Source organism: Drosophila santomea, chromosome 3R, assembly GCF_016746245.2.
Source record: "Drosophila santomea strain STO CAGO 1482 chromosome 3R, Prin_Dsan_1.1, whole genome shotgun sequence".
NCBI lineage: Eukaryota > Metazoa > Arthropoda > Insecta > Diptera > Drosophilidae > Drosophila > Drosophila santomea.
Window position 1 is genome coordinate 4,205,766 of NC_053019.2, and position 25,535 is coordinate 4,231,300.

At 40.6% G+C, this 25,535-nt stretch overlaps 2 protein-coding genes across 20 annotated transcripts in view; one reads left to right on the forward strand and one right to left on the reverse strand.

Moving 5' to 3' along the window:
• Positions 1-25,535, forward strand: part of LOC120451087 (dystrophin) — a 142,975-nt gene that overhangs the window by 39,358 nt on the left and 78,082 nt on the right. For 13 of the 19 annotated variants that reach the window (XM_039634472.1, XM_039634456.2, XM_039634455.2 and 10 more), the window contains 6 exons: positions 7,176-7,244; positions 12,927-13,017; positions 13,088-13,208; positions 13,273-13,406; positions 13,547-13,640; positions 13,705-13,785. In XM_039634472.1, the coding sequence (XP_039490406.1) occupies positions 7,176-7,244; positions 12,927-13,017; positions 13,088-13,208; positions 13,273-13,406; positions 13,547-13,640; positions 13,705-13,785 (590 nt within the window). Of the gene's footprint in view, positions 1-5,202; positions 6,773-7,175; positions 7,245-12,926; positions 13,018-13,087; positions 13,209-13,272; positions 13,407-13,546; positions 13,641-13,704; positions 13,786-25,535 lie in introns of those variants that run through there. The other 6 variants (XM_039634461.2, XM_039634469.2, XM_039634465.2 and 3 more) reach the window with 2 other exon arrangements.
• Positions 7,557-12,799, reverse strand: LOC120451089. The gene is made up of 2 exons (XM_039634479.2): positions 11,386-12,799; positions 7,557-11,330 (listed from the first exon to the last, which is right to left on the reverse strand). The coding sequence occupies exons 1-2, from the start codon at positions 12,582-12,584 to the stop codon at positions 11,291-11,293; spliced, it is 1,239 nt and encodes a 412-aa protein (XP_039490413.1). The 5' UTR covers positions 12,585-12,799; the 3' UTR covers positions 7,557-11,290.

Below are 25,535 nucleotides of genomic sequence, written 5' to 3' on the forward strand. Positions count from 1 at the left end.
TCGCTCTCTTTCGTGCGGAGGGTGCTGCCGCAAGCCTGTGCAAAAATAATCCTTATCAGTTGTCAAGGTTCAGAGACGTACGCACAACATGTGGCAGGAAGGTTGAATGTCTTCCGGCTAAATCGCATATCCATGCGCATGCTCCCCACGGAACCCCAGCAAAACAAATGCCACTGGATCCGGAGAGCAGCCGGATCGGAGCATAAAACTGACGGAATGCCGGTGAACCCAATATACACAGAGAGCATCGCGGAACTCGGGAGAAAGTTTAGTTGGGAAAGTTACAAGGGTGGTGGGTGTGAGCACTGTGGGAAAAAACAACAATTGGCTAAGAATCCGAGCACTATATCAAAAAAATACATTTAATGCACTACTCAGATATCTAATTCTAAACCATTGGGAACGCTATGGTCGAGTTCCCCGACTATCAGATACCCCTTCCTGTACGAGTAACGGGTGTAAAGATGTTCTGTAAATGCTGCTGAAGTGTCAGCAGCCTAGTACATTTTTTCCAGTGCATTGCTAGTAAACTCGCTTTGGGGTTGCTCTGTCACCCACCTACCCCCTCATCACCCCACACCCCTCGCCCCACCAGAGCGCTCCCCTTTTGGCCGCTCACCTTTTGTTTACCCATTTGGGGGTTGCTGGTCGGGTGATTGCCGCTCTTTTGGAGAGCTCGACAAAAAGCGGCTCCGTGTTGAAATTACGCCGTGACTTTCGCTCTCTCTCTCTCTCTTTCTCTCCCTCTGTTTCTCTTTTTCCGGTCCGTTGTTCTGCGAGCAGGCCGTCAGGACATTCGTTGGCTCTGACTACGTACAAACGGTTGTGAAACTCCTCCATAGCCATATCCATATCCATATCCGTACCCATTCCGTGTAGTCCCGTTGAGCCATTCACGTTTTCTGTGCATGGTGCGCGTCGCGTAAGAGCTTCCGGCAGAAATATAAAAATATAAACAAGAAATTTAAGTGTAAATGCAACATATTCTGGCACAACTAGCGAACCAATTGAGTGTGTGTGTGTGTGTGTGTGCAGGAGTTTTAGTGGGGCTAACAAGCCCAAAGCCAAGCAAAGTCAAACCACAAAACGGCATTTAAAGTTTTGTGTCTGCGGCGGCTAATAGCCTTGCCCTGCTCCCCTCTCGCTCTCTCCCTCGCTCCCTCGCTCGCCCACTCTACCCTTCTCGCTCTCTCTCCGCCGTATTTGTAAATCAATAAACGTGAGGGTGGCAAAAAGCCGCAAAATGTTGTTCAACAAAAAAGGGAAAAGCGTCCTGTGAAAAAAATAACGAAAACAACGTGAAAATCGCAGGCAAAATAAACAATACTTGTTATTTATTCAAATAAATGAGTCAAGAATGAATAAATGGAAAAATCCGCGAAAATACAATAAGTCATTCATTTCACTCAAAATTCTTCTAAACAAAAATTCAAAAATTACGAGTTCATAACACTTATACAAATATAATATTATTATTGGATTTAGTCCAGTGCCTACACCTACTAAGTACAATAATTCATATAATTATTTATCCCGAATTAACGAATTTAATCCACATTGCTATTAAACGCGTATATAAATTACAAAAAGCACTTTACAAGCCCATCATAAAGCCATAGAAATTAATTATAGAAAAATATGAAATTCCATTACAAATGAATAATCAAATAGGATAAACAAGAGTGGAAAAAAGACCCTACACTCACGAAATCATCCGCAATTTGCATATAAATATTCAATAAACCAACTTTATGCGAAACAAAAAGCAGACGAACAACAAATGGATAAATAAAGTGGGCGTGTTTCCGATGGCGGTGGTTTTTGCTTTTGCTGTTGTTGCCCACATCATAGCGAGAAATGAATGTGTTTCAATAAATTACACGGAACGAGCCTGAAGAGCAGCAAAAAAAATGTGAAGCATAACTTAAGGCGTGCGAGCGCGTTTCTGAGTGTGTGTGCGCACGAGTGTGCTTGAGCGTTCGTGTGTGTGTGCGTCTAGGAATTCATTGGAGTCCACTCCATGCGAAGCACAAAAACAGCAACGCTTGCGAAAAGAAGCGAATAGAAAGCATAGAAAAATGAAACAACGAGGCTTGTAGCTCCTCCAATGCCAAAAATCAACAAGGACTAAAACAATAAAACGAAAACTACTGCAACAAGCAGCGCAACAACTGCACTGACAGAAATTACTCTCGAATGAGGATTAATTACACATTTTTATAGTAAATGAATTCATTATTTGCTAAGTATTTGTTAAAGTAAAAAACTATTCATTTTCATACTTCTAGAAATCTTCGTATCAGTTTTCTGGTTCCACTAATTTATTGCCTTAACGCCGTTTTACTTGATTTCAAATTAAACGCACTATTAGACTGCAGAGCAATTTTGTTGAGAGATAAAACGGTTTACCCTCCTGAGGAACATCCATTGAATCCTGAGCATATTTGTGTATCCTATAAACTACCCCCGCCACGGCAGAAACTTTAACCGCGGCAACTTATAAAATAACTTGAGCAACAAATACAAGGATATTTCATCAACAAGCGCCACAACTGAACTCAGAACTTGATTGCATACTTTAGGCGGAGCAGTCAAACATTTCATACGCTTGTATCGCCCGCATCTCATGGCAGAAAACGTGTCTTGTATAAAAATAGTTTATCTATCTGGTCCCAGCAAGTCCCAACCACCGGCCCCATTTCGAAGCCACACCTCCCCAACGCAGAGCACCGAAGTTTCATCGCATGGCATGCTTACTAGCTATTTATAAGCAAATTTTCCCAAGTCTCAGCTGAAAACTTAAAATGAGAAATTGTCGGAATTGTCTGGACGTTGAGAGTAAAGCCGCTTGCTGGGGAAAATATGATTAATGATTGGTGGGGCCTAGAACAATGGATGTGTCAATCGAGTGTCGTGGAAAAATTGCTCTCATTATCGAAGCCATTATTGCGTTATTAGGAATAGCTAGGAAATAGAAAAGCCAACAAAGGTGGAAGGAAGGAGACGGGGATGGGGCCAATGGGTATTGAATTTATTGAACCTTATTTGTGAAGGGCCGGCAAAACGTATGTTATTGGGGTAATCAAGTTGGTTGTCGACCGAATGTAGAGCACATTGTCGATTTGAGGAATTATACATACTTAATTCATGGGTTTTGTATGCAGTTGCTGGATATCAGGTTGATGACATAGGCATATCAAATAACCATTAGTAATTTACTTCTGGTATTAATTTGCAACTATATAAAACTTGATCAATTTATTGTAACTGAAAACGATTTCAAAACGTCTACAAAATGGATCCTTCAACTAGTTTTTCGTACTTAATATCGGATAGCTGGCATATTTTATTTACTTTCCGGACAAATCAGCAATCTGCCAGAAGTTTTTGACTATCCACTTCCATTAGTTGTCATTTCACAGCCCGCTAATCCGCTTTACATAACTTTCTGCAAAAGCCTCCAGCTAATTGAGTGCAATTGTGAGGCAGTCGAAAAAGGGAGCAAAGAAACTTTCTCCAGCTGCGAGTGAAGTTTTAAATAATCAACTTTTGTCATAAATTAAATAGATCTGGCGACGGATGCATAATCAAGGAGCCGGCAGGCGCGGCCGTAAAAATTACGGCGAGAAAGCTATTAACTGTGAGTCGTTGACGGAAGGAAGGAAAGACTCTGGAACCTTCAGTTGCCAGGAGGGGTCGTCAGGATAATAGTTTTTAGTCCTGGCACTGGCACAGCCACTGCCCCTGCTGCTGCTGCTGCAATGACAGCCAGTTGAGTTGGGTTGAATATGCAACAGAGGCACACGGGCAACAAAAGAATCACAAGTGGAAACTGAAAATGCCCCGTATGCCAAATGGCCATCGTCCCGACATTGTTGTCTGCACTTGTTCGTCGGTGTGCCAGCGTCTGTGTTTGTGTCTGTGGCAAAAGTTAAATGCACCTGCCACCAAGGAAGTGCCTGGATGGGCTTTTCCGCAGGAGGAGAAACCAGACGGGGGCCTGGGTATCACAATAAAGCGCACTACATGTCTGCGTTTGCGTTGTTGCAGGTGCCAAAAGTTAAATGCAGCAGGGCTGACTTCGAAATGCGTGAAAACATTGCCAGCAGCTCCCCGATTTCGTATGCGGAACGGCCAGCCAAGAAAAATGCAGTAGACACTCGATAGGATTGAAATATGAAATATTAGAAAGGCATTGGTACCACAGATATTCCCCCATTCCCTTGAAAATTCCTTTTAAGGTATTCAAAAGTATAATTTAGAATATGACAATTCAAAATGTTCTTGCAATCGACAAGCTTTGCTAAGAAACGTTTAAGATCAATAGAATAAATTCCTACCATAATAGTAATATTAAAAAATTCGCCTTCTTCCTCGAGATACAGGAAAGTGTTGCCAACTTAATTTGCCCCATTCAAAAACCCGGACGCTTAACGAAAACATTTTGAAAATGGTTTTCGCTCTAGGCTTGTTTCTTGAAAATCATAATATGCGCATCGTATTCAACCACATTCATTTGAGTCTTAAATGTGTAATTTAATAGTAATATAATTTTTTAGCTTAGAAAATATAAAATTTAAAGTTATGTAAGCCACAGAAGTACCACATTTTATTGTAAGACAGTGTTCCCATTAGTTGGCGTCCACTGTTCGTATATGCGGACAAAGCACGCAGCGCCAAGAAGTATGCATCGTGAAACAGCCGGCGCAGGAAAACGCGCAAAGTGTGGTGAAAATCAAGAATTGAATGTGTGTGAGTGCGGTGAAGAGAGAAAGTTGCGAAGATGGCGCGAATGAAGTGCGAATTTAAGAGCTTTATTCGCACTCTCTTTTGTTTGTTTTGCTCTTTGTAGTATTTACTTGTGGTAGTTGGCACGTTTTATAAACAAACTCAAATCTAAAAGAGAGCATACAAGTGAGAGAAACAGCGAGTGAGAGAGAGAGATAGGTGGAGCTTATGTTTACCATTAACATTCAACGTTTTACCAATGTCAACAGTGCCGCTTTTTTATACGCTTTTTTATAAATTTATTCCGGCTATAACTGAGTGAAGAGCTGCTGGCCAATCGAACATTTCAACGCACATAATGCGCAGCGTGATAATGCAAATCAAGTGAAGTGTTAAAATCCTGAAAACCCAACAACAGCAAATATATAACATAAAAACACGGGAAAATCCTTTAAACGCACAAGGCTGTGAGAAGGTGTGGAAATCGATATGACTGCCAAACCACCGCCCCCAATCCCGCCCACTTTGGGTGGCGATGATTCCGGCCCACATGCACCGAAACTCGCACCCGAGATACCTCGCATTAACTCGGAATTGGCAGCCCAGGCGGCACTCAGAGGACAGCAATTGCTGAGGAAGCAGGGATCACAGGAGCAGCATGCGATTAACACGCTGCCTGCCCACAAAACCGGTGCCCCGCCCCCCTTGCCGCCCACCCAAAGTCGTCCTGTCCCGGCGATTCCCGCCAGGGGCGCCAGCGATCGTGCGGCACCGCCGGAAATACCACCCAAACGGCACAGCCTGAAGAGCATGCCCGATGGACAGCCGATGATGGTGCCGGGACTACCGCCAACCATGAGGCAACCACCGCCGCTGCCCAGGAAACCCGCTTCCACTCAGAGCTCGGCTCAGAACTCAGCACAAAGCTCCCCATTGGCGGGCATGAAGTTCAAGGATAAGCCGCCGCCACCCCCCGAAAAACATTCTACTCTTTCCGCGGAGGGAATGGCCGCACGGCGGTGTTCGAACCCCTTTGAAATGCCACCACCACCGCCGCCACTGGTCCTCCAATCCGCCGTGGCGGCCCTCAGCGAACAGAGCTCCAAGAATGGCCTGAATCCCGTACCCTCGCCAGCGCCCACAAGAGCCAGTGAGGCGAAAAAGATCAACCAGCGATCGATTGCATCGCCCACAGAGGAGTTCGGATCGGAGGATGCACTGCGAGGAATTGAGAGTGGCTTGCGCAACATGGAACGGGCCATGCAGGAGCAAATGAATCTGAGGAACATGGAGGCTGCGGTCCAAAACAATTTCGATTTAAGCTTTAAGGCTAGCTTAGCGGCAGGTGCTCGACATCTGGGCGGTGGTTCGGTGAATCTCAGAACGGCCAACTACGAAAGGAACCTATCCTTGGACGAAGGACGAGCAGGTGACTCGCGACAATCCCTGGAGGAACTGAAACAACTGAGGGCCCAGGCCCAGCAGCAATCCCTGCTCAATAATTCCTCCTCATCAAGCTCCAATTCCCAGGTGGAGCAATCCATGCGTTCCACCATTGAGCACCACATGCGCTCCCTGGATCGCAACTTACCACTGGAGCTGCAATATAGTCGCCATCGCTTTCAGAACAATTTGAATGCCGTGGCCGCTGCCGCTGCTGCAGGTGGTGCTGGTGGTGGTGGTGTTGGCAATTCGTCCACCGGAAATGCGGTGGCAAATTCCGCAACTTCCGGCTCGCAGCAACCACCAATGCCGCTGAGCAGCGAGTTTCGCGAGCAGATCCGCCAGCAGTTGTTGGGCAACATACCGCCACAGGTGGTCCACAATATGGGCCAATCGCCGGGTTCCGCTGCCGCCGCCGCCTTGCTGCAACATCAGGCGCAGTCGCGGGCCGCCGCTGCCGCTGCTGCTGCGGCCGCTGCAGCTGCTGCCGCTCAAGTGTCCGCCGGAAGTGGGGCTCTTTCGCGGGAGGAGCTGCGCATGCGCAGAAGGTCCTCGCACGACGAAACCCAGCTCACCCAGAACTCAAGCGGTGGCATTCAGGGTAAGGTTTCAAAATGGGACTTTCCCACTTCTGCCTTTTCACTTCTCCCAGAAACGTTTACCAACCGAATTCACATAAACACTTTACACAAAATGGGATTTTTACCTTAAATAATTACATAGGCATACCAGATTTTGTATAGAGCATAAGAGAGCAATCCCAAAAAAAAAAACCGATACGTAAACCCCAAAATCTTTATAGCGAGTTTATATATGTTAAACTTATCAATATAATATTTGGCTGTTATTTTAATATTTATAAAGGGGATAACTTCCTTTCTTACGAAAATATGTTGGTGATTTTATTTTAATATTAAACCTATTTGGATTATTTTTTAATACCTCCTACTCTTTCTGTACGATTGCTTAATTTTTTTATTTCTTCTCGATCCTTGACTTTGTAGAACTGAAACAGTTTTCCCTAGCTCCGCACTGTTCAGCGGACTTAGATTATATGCGTTGCTGTCTGAAAGGTAACCAAACCGAAGGATATAGCTAGTGTGTTTGTGTTGTCACTTAACCCCAACCTGCCTCCCGCACAGGGCTGAAGCTTAACCCATAACAGCACACACACGACCCCGAGCCAGCCTGCTGACAAAGCAAACTGCTAACTATAGTTATTATACCTACTAAATTGCATGGCTGGGCAATAAACCAAAGAGAACTGTGACAAACTCTGGCTAATCTTTGTTTACTATTGACATTTAATAGTTTTATTTAACTATAACAGAGCAGATTTAAATATATAATAATTTAGCCGCCGTTTACAGAAGTTAATATTCTAATACAATTTCACGTGACTCTTTTATTTTGATCTGTCCTTTAGCTTGGTTCAACAGCGACTGACTGCCGTGCTCTCTGCAGAGTGGCGAGTCGATTAGTCGATAAGTTTCTCGATAATATTGGTATGTTAAGGATGGGTGTATGAGTGTATAAGCTTATGACTAGATTGGCTATGTATGATTAGGTATGTATGACTAAGAGTAACGGAAGAGGGTAGAAGGAGCAGCCTACTACAACTCGGCCGTCCTGACAACTAGATCTCCCGATCGTAGGATTTTATAACAATTAACGTTTCTTAAAGCTAAGGGTCCTGTTTCTTATTTTATTCTTCTCAGTGGAGATACTTTTGAACGGTCTTAAACATTTTTTTGGTTTTCTTTTCTTCTTGTTTGTTTTCTTTGTTTTACAATTGCTTCTTAAATTATACATTCGATTTCGTACAGAGTTTCTTAAATTATACATTCTATTTTGTAGACTCTTAATTTTTCTTTGCCAGTGTTTTATATTCTGTATGCTCCATACACCCCGGTAAGGATTGCGAGAAATTTGAAATCCATCAACATCTTCCAGAAGGAAGCGATCATTTTTGAGAACTTTGCTTATGACATAGGGTCCTTTATGCTTTGGAATTAACTTCTTAGCTATGCCTGTTGTTGAGTCAAAATTTTTAACCATGACGTAGTCGCCTTTTGTGAACACTCCTGATCGTTTTCGTTTTTTGTCAACATATTCTTTATTGTATGCTTGTGCTATTTTCTGACTTGCCTCGCCTTTATTTCTAATACTTTCTAAATCTCTTTCTTCAATCGTTTCTCCAATTTCCTCAATTTTTTCTTTTAACTCATCCATAATTTGTCCTTTTTGTTGTAACCCAAATAACATTATGCTAGGATACTGTTTAATGCTGCGGTGTTGTGTATTGTTCAGGGTATATTCGACCTTTTCTAAGACTAAGTCCCAGTGTAGACCTTGATCAGGTTCAATTAACTTGCTAATCATTGGACCAAGACTTCGGTTTATACGTTCAACTTGACCGTTGGCCTGTGGTGATCCTGTTGCAATTTTTATGTGTTTAACATTGCATTCTTTCAGAAATGAGTCAAAATCGCCAGACGTGAAACATGCTCCTCTATCTGATATGATACACTTAGGCCTACTGTATGCTCTGAAGTAGTCGTTTAACGATTGTATGACTTCTTTTGTGTTCGTAGTTTTTGTTGCGTATAGTCTGACAAACTTTGTGAATGCGTCTACTATCACTAGAATATGTTTCTTCGGTCTAGCCAAGTCTACTGGACCATAATGGTCAATATGGATTATTTCAAAAGGTTTGTTTCCCTTAGGTATGTTGTGTAGAAATCCTTCTGTTTTTCCTGTTTTGGGACTGAATGAAATACATTTTAAACAGTTGCTGATATGTGTGCTACACTTCTGTTTTAAATTTGGAAACCAATAGTTCTTCATTATAGCTTCTATCATTTTGTCTCTTCCTACGTGTCCAAGTTCGTTGTGATATTTGTATAACACTTGTTCTTCCATTTCTATCGGAACGTAGAACAGCAATCTATTTTCATTTGTCTTTTTGTAAACTATACCATTTCTCATCTCATACAATTTATTTTCTGTGTTTTCTAACAATTGCCTGATTTCTTTTAATTTTGTATCTTTCCCTTGACATATAACTAGATTATCTTCGAAACTGTTTGTTTGTATTACCATAATATTTGTACACCTACTCAGTGCGTCAACATGTTGCATGCGGCTACCTGCCCTATGCACAATTTCAAAATCATAACCTTGGAATTCTAAAGCCCACCTGGCTATCCTAGGGTTTAGCTCTTTTTTGCTTAGGGTCAAAATTAATGAGTTGCAGTCGGTGACTATTTTAAATGTCCTCCAATGAAGATAAACTCTAAATCTACGTAACGAATAAACAATGGCTAAAGTTTCTAACTCGAAACTGTGGTATTTTGATTCAATATCTGTTGTCCGTTTTGAAAAGAATGAAACTGGGTGCCATTTCTGGTCCTCCTTCTTTTGCATAAGTACAGCACCGAATCCAGAAGAACTTGCATCACAATGCAATTCTGTTTCGTGTTTGTGGTTGTATATAGCTAAGACCGGTGATTGTATTAATTTATCTTTTAACATATTAAAACAAGACATTTCTTCACTACCAAATTTGAACGGTTTATCTTTTTTTAGAATGTCATGCAATGGTTTAGCTAGTCTAGAAAAATCTTTTATGAACCGTCGAAAATATGAGCATAATCCCAAAAAACTTTGTACTGTATGAACATTGTTAGGTATTGGGAAATTTTTTATTGCCTCGATTCCTTTGTCATTGGGCATTATGCCGTCTTTATTTATTATGAACCCAAGATATTTTATACTCGATTGCATAAACTCACATTTGTCTATTCTTAATTCAAGTTTATTTTCAACTAATCTTTTAAAAATTTCTTTCAACGTTTCTAAGTGTTCGTTTATATTTTCGGTTGCCAATAGAATGTCGTCCATATATATTACTACTTTGTTTTCTCTAATCATATCAGCAAAAATTTTGTTAACAAATCTTTGGAACACAGACGGGGCGTTTTTGAGGCCAAATGGCATTCGCAGCCACTCGTATTGGCCTAATGGTGTAACGAAAGAGGTGTATTTTATTGATTCTTTTTTAACATGCACGTGGAAAAAACCGTTTTTAAGATCGAGTTTGGTGAAAACAGTTTTCTCATTCATTCTATCTAACAAGTCATCTATAAGAGGTAGAGGATAGTTGTCTTTCATTGTCATTTTATTAAGTTTTCTAAAGTCGACGCACATACGTAAGTCTCCAGTTTTCTTTTTCACTAAAACAATAGGCGATGCATATTCCGAGTCGCTTGGTCGTATAAATCCGTTTTCCAAATATTCGTCTAATAGTTTTTGTAACTTGTCTTTTTCTGTGTATGAAAGCCTCCTAGGAGAACAGCTAAACGGTTTCGGGTTTTTCAAACACAATTGTATTTCACTTCTAACTGTCGGTTCATTTGGCCTTTTTGCATTTATATAAAAATTTCTAAACAACCTATCGAATTCTAGTTGTAACCTATTGCTAACATTTTCTCCTATTTTGTATTCTAACTCACTTTCAGTTACATGACATATTCTTAGTACTTCCTTATCAAAGTTGTGATTTAATTGTTCGTAAACGTTTTTATCTTTTGGCAATTTAAAACTAACGATTTCTTTTGAAGTGTTAACAATTTCATCTTCTGATAATTTTGATTTACTGACATTCTTTTGTTGATTATCTATTTCATCTCTTAACGATATTGGACCAGTTTCTTTATGCTGTTGATTAACGATTTTATTTTCTAACGATTTCGGACTAATAATTGCATTTTTAGACGATTTTGGACTAACAATTTCATTTTCTAACGATTGTGAACTAACAATTTCATTTTCAGTAAACATTGATCTTTTGTTTATTTCCATGGGTTTTCTCAACGCAATCATTCCCAAGGTGTAGGGGTCTAAATTTAAATTGCATGCAGTTAAAAAATCTCTGCCGAGAATAACATTATACCTCATAGACTGGTCGCAAACAATGATTAAACGAAAATATATTTTTATTGATCCTTTCAATACATAACATGTGGTTTGTCCATGTGTTTTGAGAATACAGTTGTTTAAACCAAAATAGCAAGTATTAACTAAGGCTAACTTCATTGTCTCGTTAATAAGTGACTTTTTAATGATAGATATAGGACTGCCAGAGTCTATGAGGCATTCTGAAATTATAGGCTTATAAGCATTTTCAAAAAAATTAATTTTAAACCATCTTACATAATTATTAGTTGAAACGCTCTTCCTTGTGGGACATTGTGCCACCAGGTGTCCAAGTTGTCCACAGGAGTAGCACGAACCTGGTTCACGTTTGGGCTTCTTGCAGATGTCAGCTTTGTGTCCTCTTGAATTACAGTTTGCGCATCTTTGTAGTCGGTTGGCTGTACAGGTGGCTCCCTCCGAGCTGGCAAACGGATGTTCGAAAATGCGCGTAGCATCTCCGACGGAGTAGAGAAGCATTGAATCCGTGCTTGGGTACGGAAATTTTGCAGCGGTATGCCCTCTATCATCTGGTCCAGTAGTTCGTCGTCGTCGATGTTTATCCCGTTTGAGAGAGCCATCTTCTCGTCGTAATAACTGCAGAAATTCTCCTCGGTTTTCCACTTGCGACTCTCGAATTTTCGCCGGATCTCAGCCTTGGATGATTGCTCGCCAAAAGTCAATGACAGTTGATCAAGCAAATTGTCAATTGGTTCGATCAATCGAGCAGGGTGCGCATGTAACCAGACTTGCGCGTTTCCTTTAAGTTTAGTGATGAGTAAGATGCGTAAATGGTTGTCATCGATGTTGAAAGTGCGTGCGATATTTTTGACCACTGTTATCCAGGCACGCGCGCAAGTTTTCCCATCGTAATCGGTTATCGTCTCTTTGGCGAGAGCGAGAGCATCAACTGGAAAACGCTGGCTCTCCGCTCTCTCGTTGGATCGCTGCGGCGAGTGAAATGTTGTGTTCTCTTTTGTGGCGCCAGCCTGCGTAAACTGCGCCGTCTGGATAACGGAACTAACTGTAGCCTTGCTTTGCTCTGGTTGTTGTTGTTCTTGGAACTGCGAGCTCGATCGTGTTCCGTTAAGCATTGCCTTCGCTTCTGCTAGCTCTGCGCGTAGTTGCTGTAGCTCGAACATGTTTGTCTCCCTCTCACTGCCAGTTTCGGTTGATTCTTTTCTGTTCATTGCATTCACACTTACGTGATCGGTGTTAATTTCACAATTCTGAAAATCCAGTGAAGAAAAAATGTCGTTTCCTGGTGGAGCGTTTTTCTGGGGGTGCTCCGGTGGACAATCGCCCCGAACTGCCGTTGGGATGTCTTGCAGCCTCGCGATTAATTCGGTTTTTGTGCCCTCCGTATTTTGGCCCAGAATACGTAGCCAATCTTTTAGGGTTGTCAGCGAAAAGTCGTTCAGGATGATTTTATCGTCCATTTTGGATTATTAATCCCACTTCTGAGATTTTAGCCGCCGTTTACAGAAGTTAATATTCTAATACAATTTCACGTGACTCTTTTATTTTGATCTGTCCTTTAGCTTGGTTCAACAGCGACTGACTGCCGTGCTCTCTGCAGAGTGGCGAGTCGATTAGTCGATAAGTTTCTCGATAATATTGGTATGTTAAGGATGGGTGTATGAGTGTATAAGCTTATGACTAGATTGGCTATGTATGATTAGGTATGTATGACTAAGAGTAACGGAAGAGGGTAGAAGGAGCAGCCTACTACAATAAATAAAGAATAAAGAATAAATAATAAATATTTAATTGTTCAACAGTGACGCGATTGCGAGAACACTGGGATGAGACGTCACAATGTGTCCTGCAGCGAGCTGCCCAACTCAAAAACATGCTGAGCGACTCCCAGCGGTAGGTTTTCACACCTCTTAACCGCCGACCGACTACTTAACCCCCTGTCACCATTTCAAATTAACCGCAGGTTCGAGGCCAAGCGCCTGGAGCTCGAGAAATGGCTGGCCCGCATGGAGCAGCGTGCCGAGCGAATGGGAACCATCGCCACCACAGCCGACATCCTGGAGGCCCAGCAGAAGGAGCAGAAGGTATGTGGTGGTAACTGCCATCAAAACTGGGTATTTCTCACACACACTCTTATTTCCTTGTCAGTCCTTCCATGCGGAGTTGCACCAGAACAAGCAGCACTTCGACATCTTCAACGAGCTTACCCAGAAACTGATTGCTGTCTATCCCAATGATGATACCACCAGGATCAAGAAGATGACGGAGGTCATCAATCAACGGTGAGTCAACTGAAATAGGTGGAAGGAAGTGGATAGATTTCTGGGGGTAATCGATAGTTATATGGGAATTCGTGAAGTAAAAATTCGTTGGATTTCAATTATATGTAACCTTTCTAACCGATTTTTCTCCTAATTGTCAGATATGCTAACTTAAACAACGGTGTCATCAATCGCGGCAAGCAACTGCATGCAGCGGTGCATAGTCTTCAGTCTTTCGATCGAGCCATGGATCAGGTAAGATTCATCATTACAAACTATATTAAAGACATAATTTTAATGAGTTATACCCCCTTGGCAGTTTCTTGCTTTTCTTTCGGAAACGGAAACACTTTGCGAAAACGCGGAGTCTGACATTGAACGCAATCCATTAATGTTCAAGGTAAGTGTGCAACTTTATCGTTCGCCGACCTAATCTCTGGAATCATTTAAATATACCCTGCTGCTGACATAATGATATATTTGCTCTGCAACAATTGAAAGACACTTGAAAGATTTATTCAGTGTATAAAGGGCAATCTCCCTTCCTTTCGCTTTTGTTGGTTTTCCCTCTGCGAATTAACTGCGAAAGATGATGAGCTGTCATGGGAAGCAGTGATCCGAAATAAAGGGAATTTCTTATGTGAATATGAAGAAATTATTCAATATTTAATAGACAACATGCCCGAAAGAATGAATTTATGAATAGTCCAACTTTTTAGGCAGATAAATGCCTCCTTATAAACTTTTTTATTCTCCGCTGTAACCATGTTATTGAACTTTAAATTATGTTCGATCAATTTCCTTTGGTCTTTCCTAAAAAGTTTTTCTTCAATTCCCTGTATTCCCCTTATCTATTTCGATAAGCGGAAACAATTAACCGCTTTAATTTACTGTAGCCGATCAAGGGCTGAGTTTGAACCACTTGAACTGGCCCATTATGAGCCCAATCCGTACACAAATTCGACTCCAAAGCGGAACCGTACAAAGTATTCCACTCGGAGCACTCAGTGTCTCGATTGCAGTTGCAATCAGAATTGGCATTGTGGCCACAAATGAGTTCTGCCCACTTGCTGGATGCACTTATCAGTGACACTCATCTGGGAGCGGTTTCCCCACCCATTGGTCTAGCGATTTCCCTATTTTCCGACCCTGCCCCTTTTGGCACCACTCTCAATATTCTCAAGTGTTCGGTGTGGCGCGCGCTTCTCAAGTGATGTTGCGCGTCTGTTTGTTTATTTGAATGGCTGGAGAGGGAGGGGTGGGCGAGAAAATGGGTGGGGGCGTGGCGTCATCACCAGCCCCATTTTCATTGTTTTGTGCGCTTGCCTCTTTGTTTTAATTACATTCGCCTATTTAAGATAATTATTTTAAGGCGCTTTTCTTTTCAATATTCGCGGCTTTGTCTGCAGCATTGAGCTTTTTGGTTCTTTTTTTCTCCTCTTCTCTATTCAATTACCATTATTTTATTATTGCCATTGTTAATGGTTCAATTGTACATTTTTGCGTTAGGAGGTTAAGGATTAAAAATTATAAAAATTAACATCGAAAACTTAAAGTTTTTAAAAATTATGCAAACATCCGTTTCCCTTAAAAAGCTTTCATTGAAAGCTTTTATATGAGCTAAAATATATAAATTCAGGACACGGATTGTTCCCATTATTATTCAGTTCCTCAACAAATATTCAATGCGCAGACGCATTTCTGATTTAAGGGTCAATCAGCAAAACATTATTTATGTTGGTTATATGGGGAAGAAAAAGTCTCCACTTTTTTAGTTTTTCCCTCTTTCCCTTAATAATTTATATTTAAGATGGTCATATAATTTGTTAAAGTAGTAAAGTAAAGTAAAGTAAAGTAGTAAAGTAGTAAAAGTTGTAAAAAGAAGAAAATTTTATTAATTAATGAGACAATTTCACTTATTTTAAATGAAGAAGTTATTTTCCCTAAGTAGGGGTTTTCATAAGTCGGCTATGTGTATAGTGCTTTTTTTTGTTTATTTTGCCGGCAGGTAATAACGGTATCAACCGGCTGATTTTCGCTCTCCCAGCTGGCAAAGAGTCTCTCGCAAGTCTCTCCGGGTCTCCAAAATCATTTCAGTCCGCTCTGTTGTCGTTTTGCCTCTCTGTTGTTGTTATTATCTCGGAAAATTTCCGACTCCCACATGTGGAAAAGGCGACCATTCGGACCCGAAGTTCGCTGTCGATGCCGATAGAACGCCGAACTTTTGCTATTTCGGATTCCATTCCGGATACTCGCTACCTCTGCCGCCGCCTCAGTCGGCGTCGCTGCATCCGTCGACTGTGGATGCTGGCGTCGAGTTTTCAGTTTCGGATTTCAGTTCGTGCTTTGAGATGCGCCCGGTCGCGCGTGTTTAACGGAAAACGCCAAACGTCAGAACTCTTTTTTAACCGGTTCCGATTTGGAGTGAACATTACCAGTTAGTTCGCTGCCCAAAATTAAATAAAAAAAGAGGAGTAATGAGAAATTTCAAAAATTAAAATAAAAAGTAAAAGGATAATTTAAAAGTTGTTAGAAAAAGATCAAGGATTAAAAGGAATAAGGCTTAACATACGTTGCCTACTTTGAGGCGTGCATTGCACTTTCTCCAACACACGCAAACACTCGCACTCACACACACAGAGCCATAACAGCACTGCACACTTGCAAATTGAATTCGCCATGCAACAATTAAACACAAATCTCGGCTCAAAGCAAATGGCGGAAAAGGCGTCACAGCCGTCGCCATTTTGTATGGCAGTGTGGGTGTGTGGGGGCGTGTGTGTGTGCGTGTAAGCGAGTGCATGTGCATTTGCCTGTGTTTGTGTGTGAGCCTGTGCATTTTAAAGTGAGATGTGCATTAATTATGCACACATATTTCACTCAACCACACATACAATGACCCTGTGCCTGTGTGCGCTTCGCGCAAAGTGAAATTGAAATTTTAAGTGCAATTTATGAAAATTCAACTCGCAGGCAATTATAATCGCCTTAAGAATTGTTACAGTGCCAATTAAATCTACCGAAAAATCCGTGCAATATACAAATGGAATAACAAAATAAAAGCAAAAAGAGCTTAACCTGTATAATGCCCTACATAATGCCCAAAATGTTGAAAAGTGTGTTTTTTTCAAAAATTGTAGAAAGTGTAAACAAATTTCTTAGGGGGTTTTATAGGCGAATTATTTCAATTAGTCTTCAACAATTTCACTTTACCTAACTAAGTTTGAATGAATATGAGACAAATTTAATAAACTAAAAGACGGCTTACCGAATCCGTATTGAAATAACATTCTACCATATTTGAAGTTATTTTTCTAAATTTTCAAATCGACAATGACGCTGCTTTCAATAATCGCTTATGCTAGGCATGTAGATTACCTAACAATTTACCACATGCTCCAAAGTACAACAACTTGCACAATAGCATACAAATAAAGATAACTAAATTGTCATAGTTTATTATCATCTCGACAAAGTCTGCAGGTGTCATTCTTATTTTTGTGCTCTAACTCAGCCTTAGCCCAGATAATTATCTTCTTCAAAGTCTCAAGCCTTTCGAGTACTCTTCAGAATATCGCAGCTTACACAGAAGCTGGAAGACATAGTAATCTTGAAAAACTTTCAATTTTCGTAGGGGGACTCGAAGGGCCGACCACATAAGATCCAAGACGTGTTAACACGATTTAGCATAGAAAAACAAGATTATTGGGTGGGGGAAAGGCGAAAGCCGATTATTTATCAAATGACAACACAATCGAGCGTGTCGCGAGTCGGGGAGATGCTCATTCATGGTAAGATTTCCACACTTTTAAGGCGCAGAGCCCCCGGAAAACCAGACTCTGGGTGTGGGAGACGACATTGGTCAAAACTCAGCTTAAACTCAGGCCAAGCAACAAATGTCAACCCGCCGATTCCGAATGCTTGTCAAGTCTCTTTATTTCTTCTGGCCGTGTGGGGCATTGGATTTTACCTGTTGAGACCCAGAAAACCAAAGCAGAAACAAAAGCAGCGGCATCTGAGCAACAAGTAACAAAAAACAAAAAAGATACAAAAACAAGTTCACAACAAATAACGACGGAATGCGTAGGCTTTGAAGTTTGTGTGCTAGAAGCACTTGAAGTTGTCTGACCGATTGTCTGAAGCGTTTGTTGATGTTGATGTTGCGTGGGTTCCTCGAAAAGTAGTTTGATTAGTGGCGCAACTCGACATTTTGGCCGGCAGCTCTTCGGCCATTAATTGTCTATTTAGTTATAGGTTATAATCAGCGAATCGGATTTCCTCGCCGCTTGTAGGCTAAATTCAAAACAGTTTTCACATTCGTTATACGCTTTATTAAATACGTATTTAGGTTTGTTGCTTTCTCGATGAATATTGAAATGCAACCTATTAGGCACACTCTATTAAAGTTAGTGGGAGAATATTATGTGCTCTAATCGTAGTCTCTTAACTTTATTTTAAAACAAAGAAAAATGTTTTAATAAATACTTTATATAAATTAAGTGGCTAAAGAATTGTTCTTAATAATCTTAATTTAAAATTATTGGTGAAAACTAGTAAACCATTCCAATATAAAAAGTTTTGATTAACAGAACCCTTTGAAAACTACAACACGTTCTATAAATTCCCAATTTTAAATTTGTTAAAAACCCATTACCATAAAAATTATTGTGGAGATGTCAAAAAAGTCAACCGCTTAAAAATGCTGGCTGCATTAGGAACACTCCAAACTTTAATGATCGCCCGACCGGCCAGAAATGAAAAACTCCCGGATCCCGAAAAACCCAGCCAACGAGAACACGTAAACTAACAACTATAACAACACATGCCCGCAGCACAATTGAAGTGCACTTTGTTAGACCAATTAATTTACATTTCCGCGCAAAGCGTGGCCAAAAAATGAAAGCCGGGGAAAGAACGTGAAGTGTGGGGGCAAACAAATGCAAAGCGAAGGGCGGAGAAAAAGTTTACATAGAAACAAAAATAAAAAAGGGGCGGAGTTCCACTTGAGGGCAAGGCAATGGTCCTTGACTTGGACGTTGAACGCCGACGATTGACCAGGATTTGCTGGTCCTGTTTGTTGTTTGTCCTGTTTCCCTTTTTTTCGCTTGCCATTCCCACGGACAGGATTGACCACAGCATGCGGATGTGTGCGCGATGGTTAGTCCTGATGAGTACCGTGGACCTAAATCCACTGTAGCCATTTTCGAGTGGCTCTTGTCAGCTGGTAGTTGCGAGGAATCGTGGAAAAGGAATCATCAGTGTTGCAGCATACTTTCGAGCCTCGCCGGGATCAGCGAATCGTGAAAATGAGGGTACACTTGGTACACTTGGAATGGGCCAAATACACGGTTGACTAGGGATTGATAAGCTGCATTTTGCAGTTTTTTAGGAAATATTTCATAACCATATTTATTTCGTACTCCTTTATGCAAGGGTAACTTGATTGCATTTTATTTACACATCTTCATTAGACCAAGCATTACCTGTCTTCTTAGTAGTCATTCATGGAGTTAGGTTTCATAAATTCCCTATTTGTAAATTGGTGAAAGCAAAGTAGATAACTTTCAATCACTCCCATTAATTTCTCTTTAATTCATAAAAATATGTGTGAATTGAGTGGTGTTCTTAATGGAACGCACGGAACACTTCTAAAATAACGTAGGTCATAAATAATAAATACATGTTTCGCGTCTCGACTTTACAAACCACTCCACCTCGCATATCTCAGAATCAGGCATCCAATTTCGTGTGTAAATTCCGCAAGGATACTTGAAGCATTCCACCGCCGCCCATTTCTCTTGCATGGTAGATAAAGTTATTTGTCAGTGCCATCTGCAAGAGACCCACCAAAGATTACAACTTCACTTTGACTATAATTGCTTGAACGTGGCACTAGTTCCGTCCCATTCCGCAGGACTCGGCTTCCCTTTATCCTGCACAGCATTTCCGGTGCGTCAACTGCGAGGTTCATGCAAGTCTGCTCTCCTTTGGCTCTCTTTTATTTTACGTTTTTCTATATTTTTTCATTCTCGTGTTATTGCATTTAATTTGTGCCAGTGTTGGGCTGACTGCTTCCTGTTTGCTTCAAGCAAAAAAAAAAAAAAATAAGAGCGGGTGGAAAATGGGGATAGGAAAGTGGGAAAACTGCAGACGCCGCACAGACACTGTGACATGTTTGCAGGGTTTGTATGGCTCTATGTGTGTGGGTGCCTCTAGAAATGATAACTCGCGGCCAAACATGCGATAAAAACAACAACATCAAGGAGATATTTGTGAAAAAACGACAAAAAATGAGAAGTACTACAAAAAATGGAGGCGAAGCGGTGGGGGCCTGTGAAAAAAGAGTTGTAAACGAAATTAAATGCGAACTTTATGCAGCTGGAAATGCAGAAACCGAGGTAGACATAATACAGCACAAAATATGCTCCGGCTCTTTCTATTTTTGTAACCCATCTCTTTCGCTCGCGGACATTTTGTCTAGCACTTGCATACTTTTGTGTTGAAGTCCTTCCTCCCCTCTAAGTGTGTGTGTGTGTGAGTTTGCGCTTTCAATTCCATTTCCACTTCATTCGTTACTGTTTTGCAATGTTAACTACATTTTCGCATGTTCTCAGCGCTCACACTAAATGTTATTTATTCTGCTTTGCCACCGCATTTCCCGACGCTTTTCCGCACCCTTTTCATTCTCTGGGTTCTATTGTAATTTTTTCGCCAGGTCTTTCATATCTTTGTCCTTTTGCGAAAAAATATAAGAGAATTATGTGCATATTAAAAATGCATTATCATTTGTGTAAAAACTCAGTATGGGCGGAATTAAAAGCGCGTTTCACAAGGGTTCTGTTTTTGGGCCTTAACTTAGTTTTGGATGTTTTGAAGGACAGTTTTAAGATGGCTTACAATGAGTGATGATGGCTTAGTTAATGAGAAAATAATTTGCTTTTAGTTAACTTACGCTCCTTTTTTGGCCTCAAAAGCGGTACGCTTATGTAGTAACTGACTTGGCCAACAATTTACGATCAAATAATTCGATTCGATTGGTTGACCACACAAGAACATTATGCATTTTTGGCTTGGTCTACAATTGGTTCATTGAAAATTAGCACCTCTGTACATTTGTTTATGTGCAGTGCCATCAATCCGAGAATTTGCATTCCCATCAATATTTGGCTTGGAAGCTCCACCAAGAAATACGTTTCATGAAATAAATCAACACAATCTTCCGACAGTTTGCACAAAAAATGCAAATGCAAAAGGAAACAAAAATCGAAATTCTTTTCCAGAGGCCAGAACGAAAAATTGTCGACACAATTCACTCACAATTGGCAAATGTCATGACAGCATCTGCGGAACTGCAATAAAAACAAGCAAATGGAAACTTGGTTCATATAACATCACTGAAAGAAATACACGTTAAATTAAGCATATGCTTAATTAAAGTTTTTTAAGTCACATAAATTTTTATTTTAACGAGTTTTCTGTCTCTATCTTCTCATTGAATTTTAAGAAAAAAATAATACGTATTCTTGAAAAATGTTTTTAATAAGGATACTGATTCCGCAAGTATTTTCGCAAACATGCGATTGTCAATCAAAAATATCAACATAAAAAAAAGAAAAGCAGATATGCCAAATGTAAACAGAAAACATGTTCCAGACAAGCGCTAAAATAAGATCAACGGCAACCAACCACATAAGAGATATTAAATCCACACCAAAATTTCAATGTCATCTTCTAGGCTACGACATAAATAAATCCGAAAGTAATATAAAGTCTCCATGATTTCACTCACTTGCATGATTTTTAGTCATTTTAAACAGGCCAAATTGGTGTAAAAGAGTCACAGAACAGAACCGCAAACCCAAAAAATGTCAGTTAAGAGTGGGCCAGAAAGTTACAGCAGATTATAAGCGACATGTGGTTCAAGGGGATGGTGGGTGGTGCCGGTTGGTGTGCCCTCCAACCACAAAACGTGGGTGGTTCCAGCAGTGGGTGGTGCTGGCTCTGATGCTCGTGGACTGGACCATTGTGGTTCATTGTTGTGATAAGGCTCACAACTATTTGGAAATGCCAGCGGCAGAAAAAGCAGCAACAGCCGAACAAACCATACAAAACACATGCCAGATAAGGCTTATCACTCTTCAAGATAATAAAAGTTAAATAAGATAAAAAATGTGTAAAAAGCATGCGAGAGAGGTGGAGCGGAATCCCCGAAACGAAGTTTTCCCTCGATAAAGTTTTGCCTCAACTTGGATAATATTTTTAGTTGTAGTCGGGTTAACCCAATTCCTCTCTGTCACTTCGTGTGCTTCTCCACACAGTTTTCACTTTTTCCACCGACAACTCTCGTTGTGCGGTTAATTAAATATTCAGTTAGATAAAAGGGCTTAAAGAAAAGGCGCTTAAATTAGAGACCCAGGCAGAAGGGTAAATAAGCTCATAAAAAATATGCCAGCGGTGGCGCCACAAATTATTTGCCCTTACCTTAAGGACGCCATGATAGCAACTACAGCAACTCCAGCGGCGAAAGGCAATTTAAATTCTAATGATAATACCGCAAAAGCCTTGCCAGGATCTTCCCTGGGGGATCCCCATTTTCGGGGGCAGGGCTGTGCTTTAGCCGGTTCCAATGTGTAAGCGAGCTTAGCAAATTAGCGCGCTTGGCAACCGACTTCACCTGGATCATCTCCTCCCACGTCGGCTCACCGGAAAATATCCTTTGGGATCCCTGGCCGACATAAATCGCAGTAGCTAGGAAATTTGTACTTCATTTCCGTTTTCCACTCCCCTAATGCGTAATTTTCAACACCTTCAGAGGAGCCACTCCCTTTATCTTCTTTTGCTAATTATTCTTTGTTTACTCCACGTGGGATTATATACATATATATGTATAAATATGCTTGTGGATATGATGTCCTAAAGGGATTTGCACTATGCTTTTATATAAGAGGATACAAAACAAGGTGATGATTGGTTGCAAGAAATTTATAATCATTTAAGTAACCGCAAGGAAGCTACAATCGATTGTATCATAGCTTACAAATTATGTTTAACCCCGAACAAGATTTCCTTTTATTGGTCAATCAATCAATTTCCCTTTGTCTTTGATTCAATGATGCAATGAGCAAAAACCAACCCCAAAATAAACATTAGTTGAATTATTTAGCGATCATTATCTAGGACGCCTTTCAATGACTTTCAATCAGAAAACCATTTTAAATGCCACTTATCATTGTGGAAATTGAAATTCATTTGGAACCCCCAAAAACCCCAGCCGCTTAACTGGTTTAATTAACCAACCAATTCAAAGCTCAAAGCAAATATAAATCATCATTAAGCGTTTCAGCTGATGCTCACGAATTACAAACCCCAGAGAGTTCGAACCGCTAATAGAAAAAGCAATGGGAAAAATAGTTGAAATTTCCATTTGCCACTGAAGCAATTTGGTAAATTGAACGTAACGAAATGGAACTTAAGGGAGCCCGACAAAAGCTTTCCGCAAAATCAAATGCCAAAAGGGCTAAGAACACGATAATAATCCCATCAAATGGCCCGAACAACGACCAGCCATTGATCCTTTTTGGCCGATGGTCTCTTCGATGGTCGATGGTCTGGGCGAAAGTCAATTTTTTAACACTTTGTTTGCCTTTGGGCGAAAACAAAACAGAAACTTAAATACATTTCGACCATTCATCCATCGCTCAAGCTGCGTGTGCCAACAATTATTGCGTCATTAATCAGTCGGCATTTGCAAATTCCCTGACACTCCATCCCCCTCACCCTCGCCTATACATATATACCAATATACATATATTTGTTTGGGGAGGACGAATCTGGGCAGCAGCTGGCATGACTTTTGTGTGGCTGGGCGAAAAAGGCAAATCTTCAATTTTATTGATTGTTGTACCCGATTCGGTACCGAAATCCTGCCGAAGGAAGATGAATGAACAATCTTGACGCATGAGTCTGGAAAAAGTGGTAAAAACACTTTTTGACCGGAACACATGGAACTCTAGATACACTTTCAACATAACTTATTGTTGTAAAACGAAATGGAAATCACTTTTATGAATATTAAATATTTTACACCTTAATTTTGAATGAATTTATACCGAAGACGAATTTGATAAAGTAGGTATAGTTAATAGTGTAATATTTTTAACATTAAAATACAAATCAACGGTTTACCTGAGCTCTTAGTAACTTATAAATAAATAGCTTATAATTATAAAATAACACCTTCATCTCATGTACTTAAATGCCCTCGATTTCGCAACATAACATTGTTATCGAGTGAAAGGCTTATGAAAGAAGTGGAAACTCAAAGAGTTTTCCATCTGACTTGCGAGCGAAAGTCCCCAGCTGACTGCAGCTGAAAATCGAGTGGCGAGTGTGGGTGATCCTACTTTTAGTCTCTGGCCAATGGCCATTTATTGGGCCATTCCACTTTTGTGTGCGTAAGACTCCTCGAGGCAAGAACCCGAAATGCTTGCGAAACGCATTTAAGGCCTCGCAACACATTTTCATTTTTATTTTCCACACTTTTCCATTTTCCTGGCTCCTGCCTCCTGGCTCCAAGCTCCTTGCTCCTTGCTTCTTGCTCCTTGTGTCCAATCGCCCAGCGGCACTCACAGTTGCGTATCAATAAAATATCCATACATGCATGTTAAGTAAGTGCTCCCCCACCGTCCATCCATGTGCCCGATATCTGAGCTGTGATTCCTGCACCCGAAACGAATTGGGATTTAAGTGTTGTACAAGGAAAAGGGAAACGGCATTGTAGCCGTATAAAAATGAAATGTACATGCTAGATGCGATGCTGTTGGGAGGTTAAGGGAATACAGAACCGGACTTGTAAGCAGTTAGCCGAGAAACGTGCCCGAGGTTATTTGCAAAGAGAACCGAAACCGAAGCAAACCAAACCCAGAAAATAAAACGGGAAAGCCCGAAAAAGGGAACTTGTCGTTATGTGCTTGTTCGAGTGGTTTTAACTTGATATTGCGTAAACGCCACATTGAACACTTGGATTACAGTTGCAAGAGCGGAAAAATACTGCTAACGTCTGAGAAATTTTGACATGCACTGCCTTAAATTATAAATTCATGCAAGAGATAATTTCATGTAAAGCGTTTCTAAATTATATAACCGGCACACCGCACACATCCTTGGAGAACCATAGAAACCATCTCGTAAAATACCCTGTTTAATTATTGTAACTTTCCACTTACACAATTACTATCGTTATTCAAATTCACTTAGCCGACTCACCTGCCAAATCCCTGGGTTTTAGTTGTTCGAAATTCGTTGCTATTGGACGTTCAACTTAGTTATTGTTAGTTGTAGTTATTTTCCTTTCCCAGCAGTTGGCGATTTTGCATAACAATTTCATTAATTTAGCCACAGCAAGAAAAGCAAACTTTTACTTTGCTATGAGCGGCGGGCACTTAAAAGGAAACAGGACCTTCGAGAAAAGCACGTAACAGCTGGTCAGGGGAAGAAAGGGAGTGTGCAGTTTCGCTGTGTGATTAAATCTCTGGCCAAGTTTCGCCTCTGCTTCATTCAATTGTTGCCGTTTTTATTGTGCAAATTATTATTGTTAGCCAATTGAATTAATTTCGCGCACTGCTCTTGTTCGCTCCACATTCCAGCCACTGCTATGGAAAACGATTTGCTGAATTCAATTAGTTTATTGTGATTTTATTTGCGCCAGCAAAAAAGTTTTTCGCAGCCAGCAACAGCAGCGTGAAAATGCCAAGAAAAAGGCGAAAATTGAAATGGCAAACAGAAAAGTTTTGCGAGCATTTCCATTTGCCGAAAATTAATGGAACCGTCTTCATCCACTCCTTTCAATTAGGTGTTCGGTCCTTCATAAATAGTTCAAGTTTCGATAATACCTCTTTTAATGTTTCTTTATTTAACGGGTTCCATTCTTTTCTTCTTAAAGTTTGAAATTTGCTTTCGATGCACGTTCGCCCCAGAACTTTTATTATCGACATAATCAAGTTATAATGTCCGGCTGTGAGTCCCAAGAAACGGTCGCATAATAAATAAATAACTGCGTTCTGCCTTAAAAAAAGGAAGTGCCCAAAATAGCCTTTAAATTCGGTTACTGTTCTTTTGAACTTGAGCCATTATTTAGATGATTATTGTTAT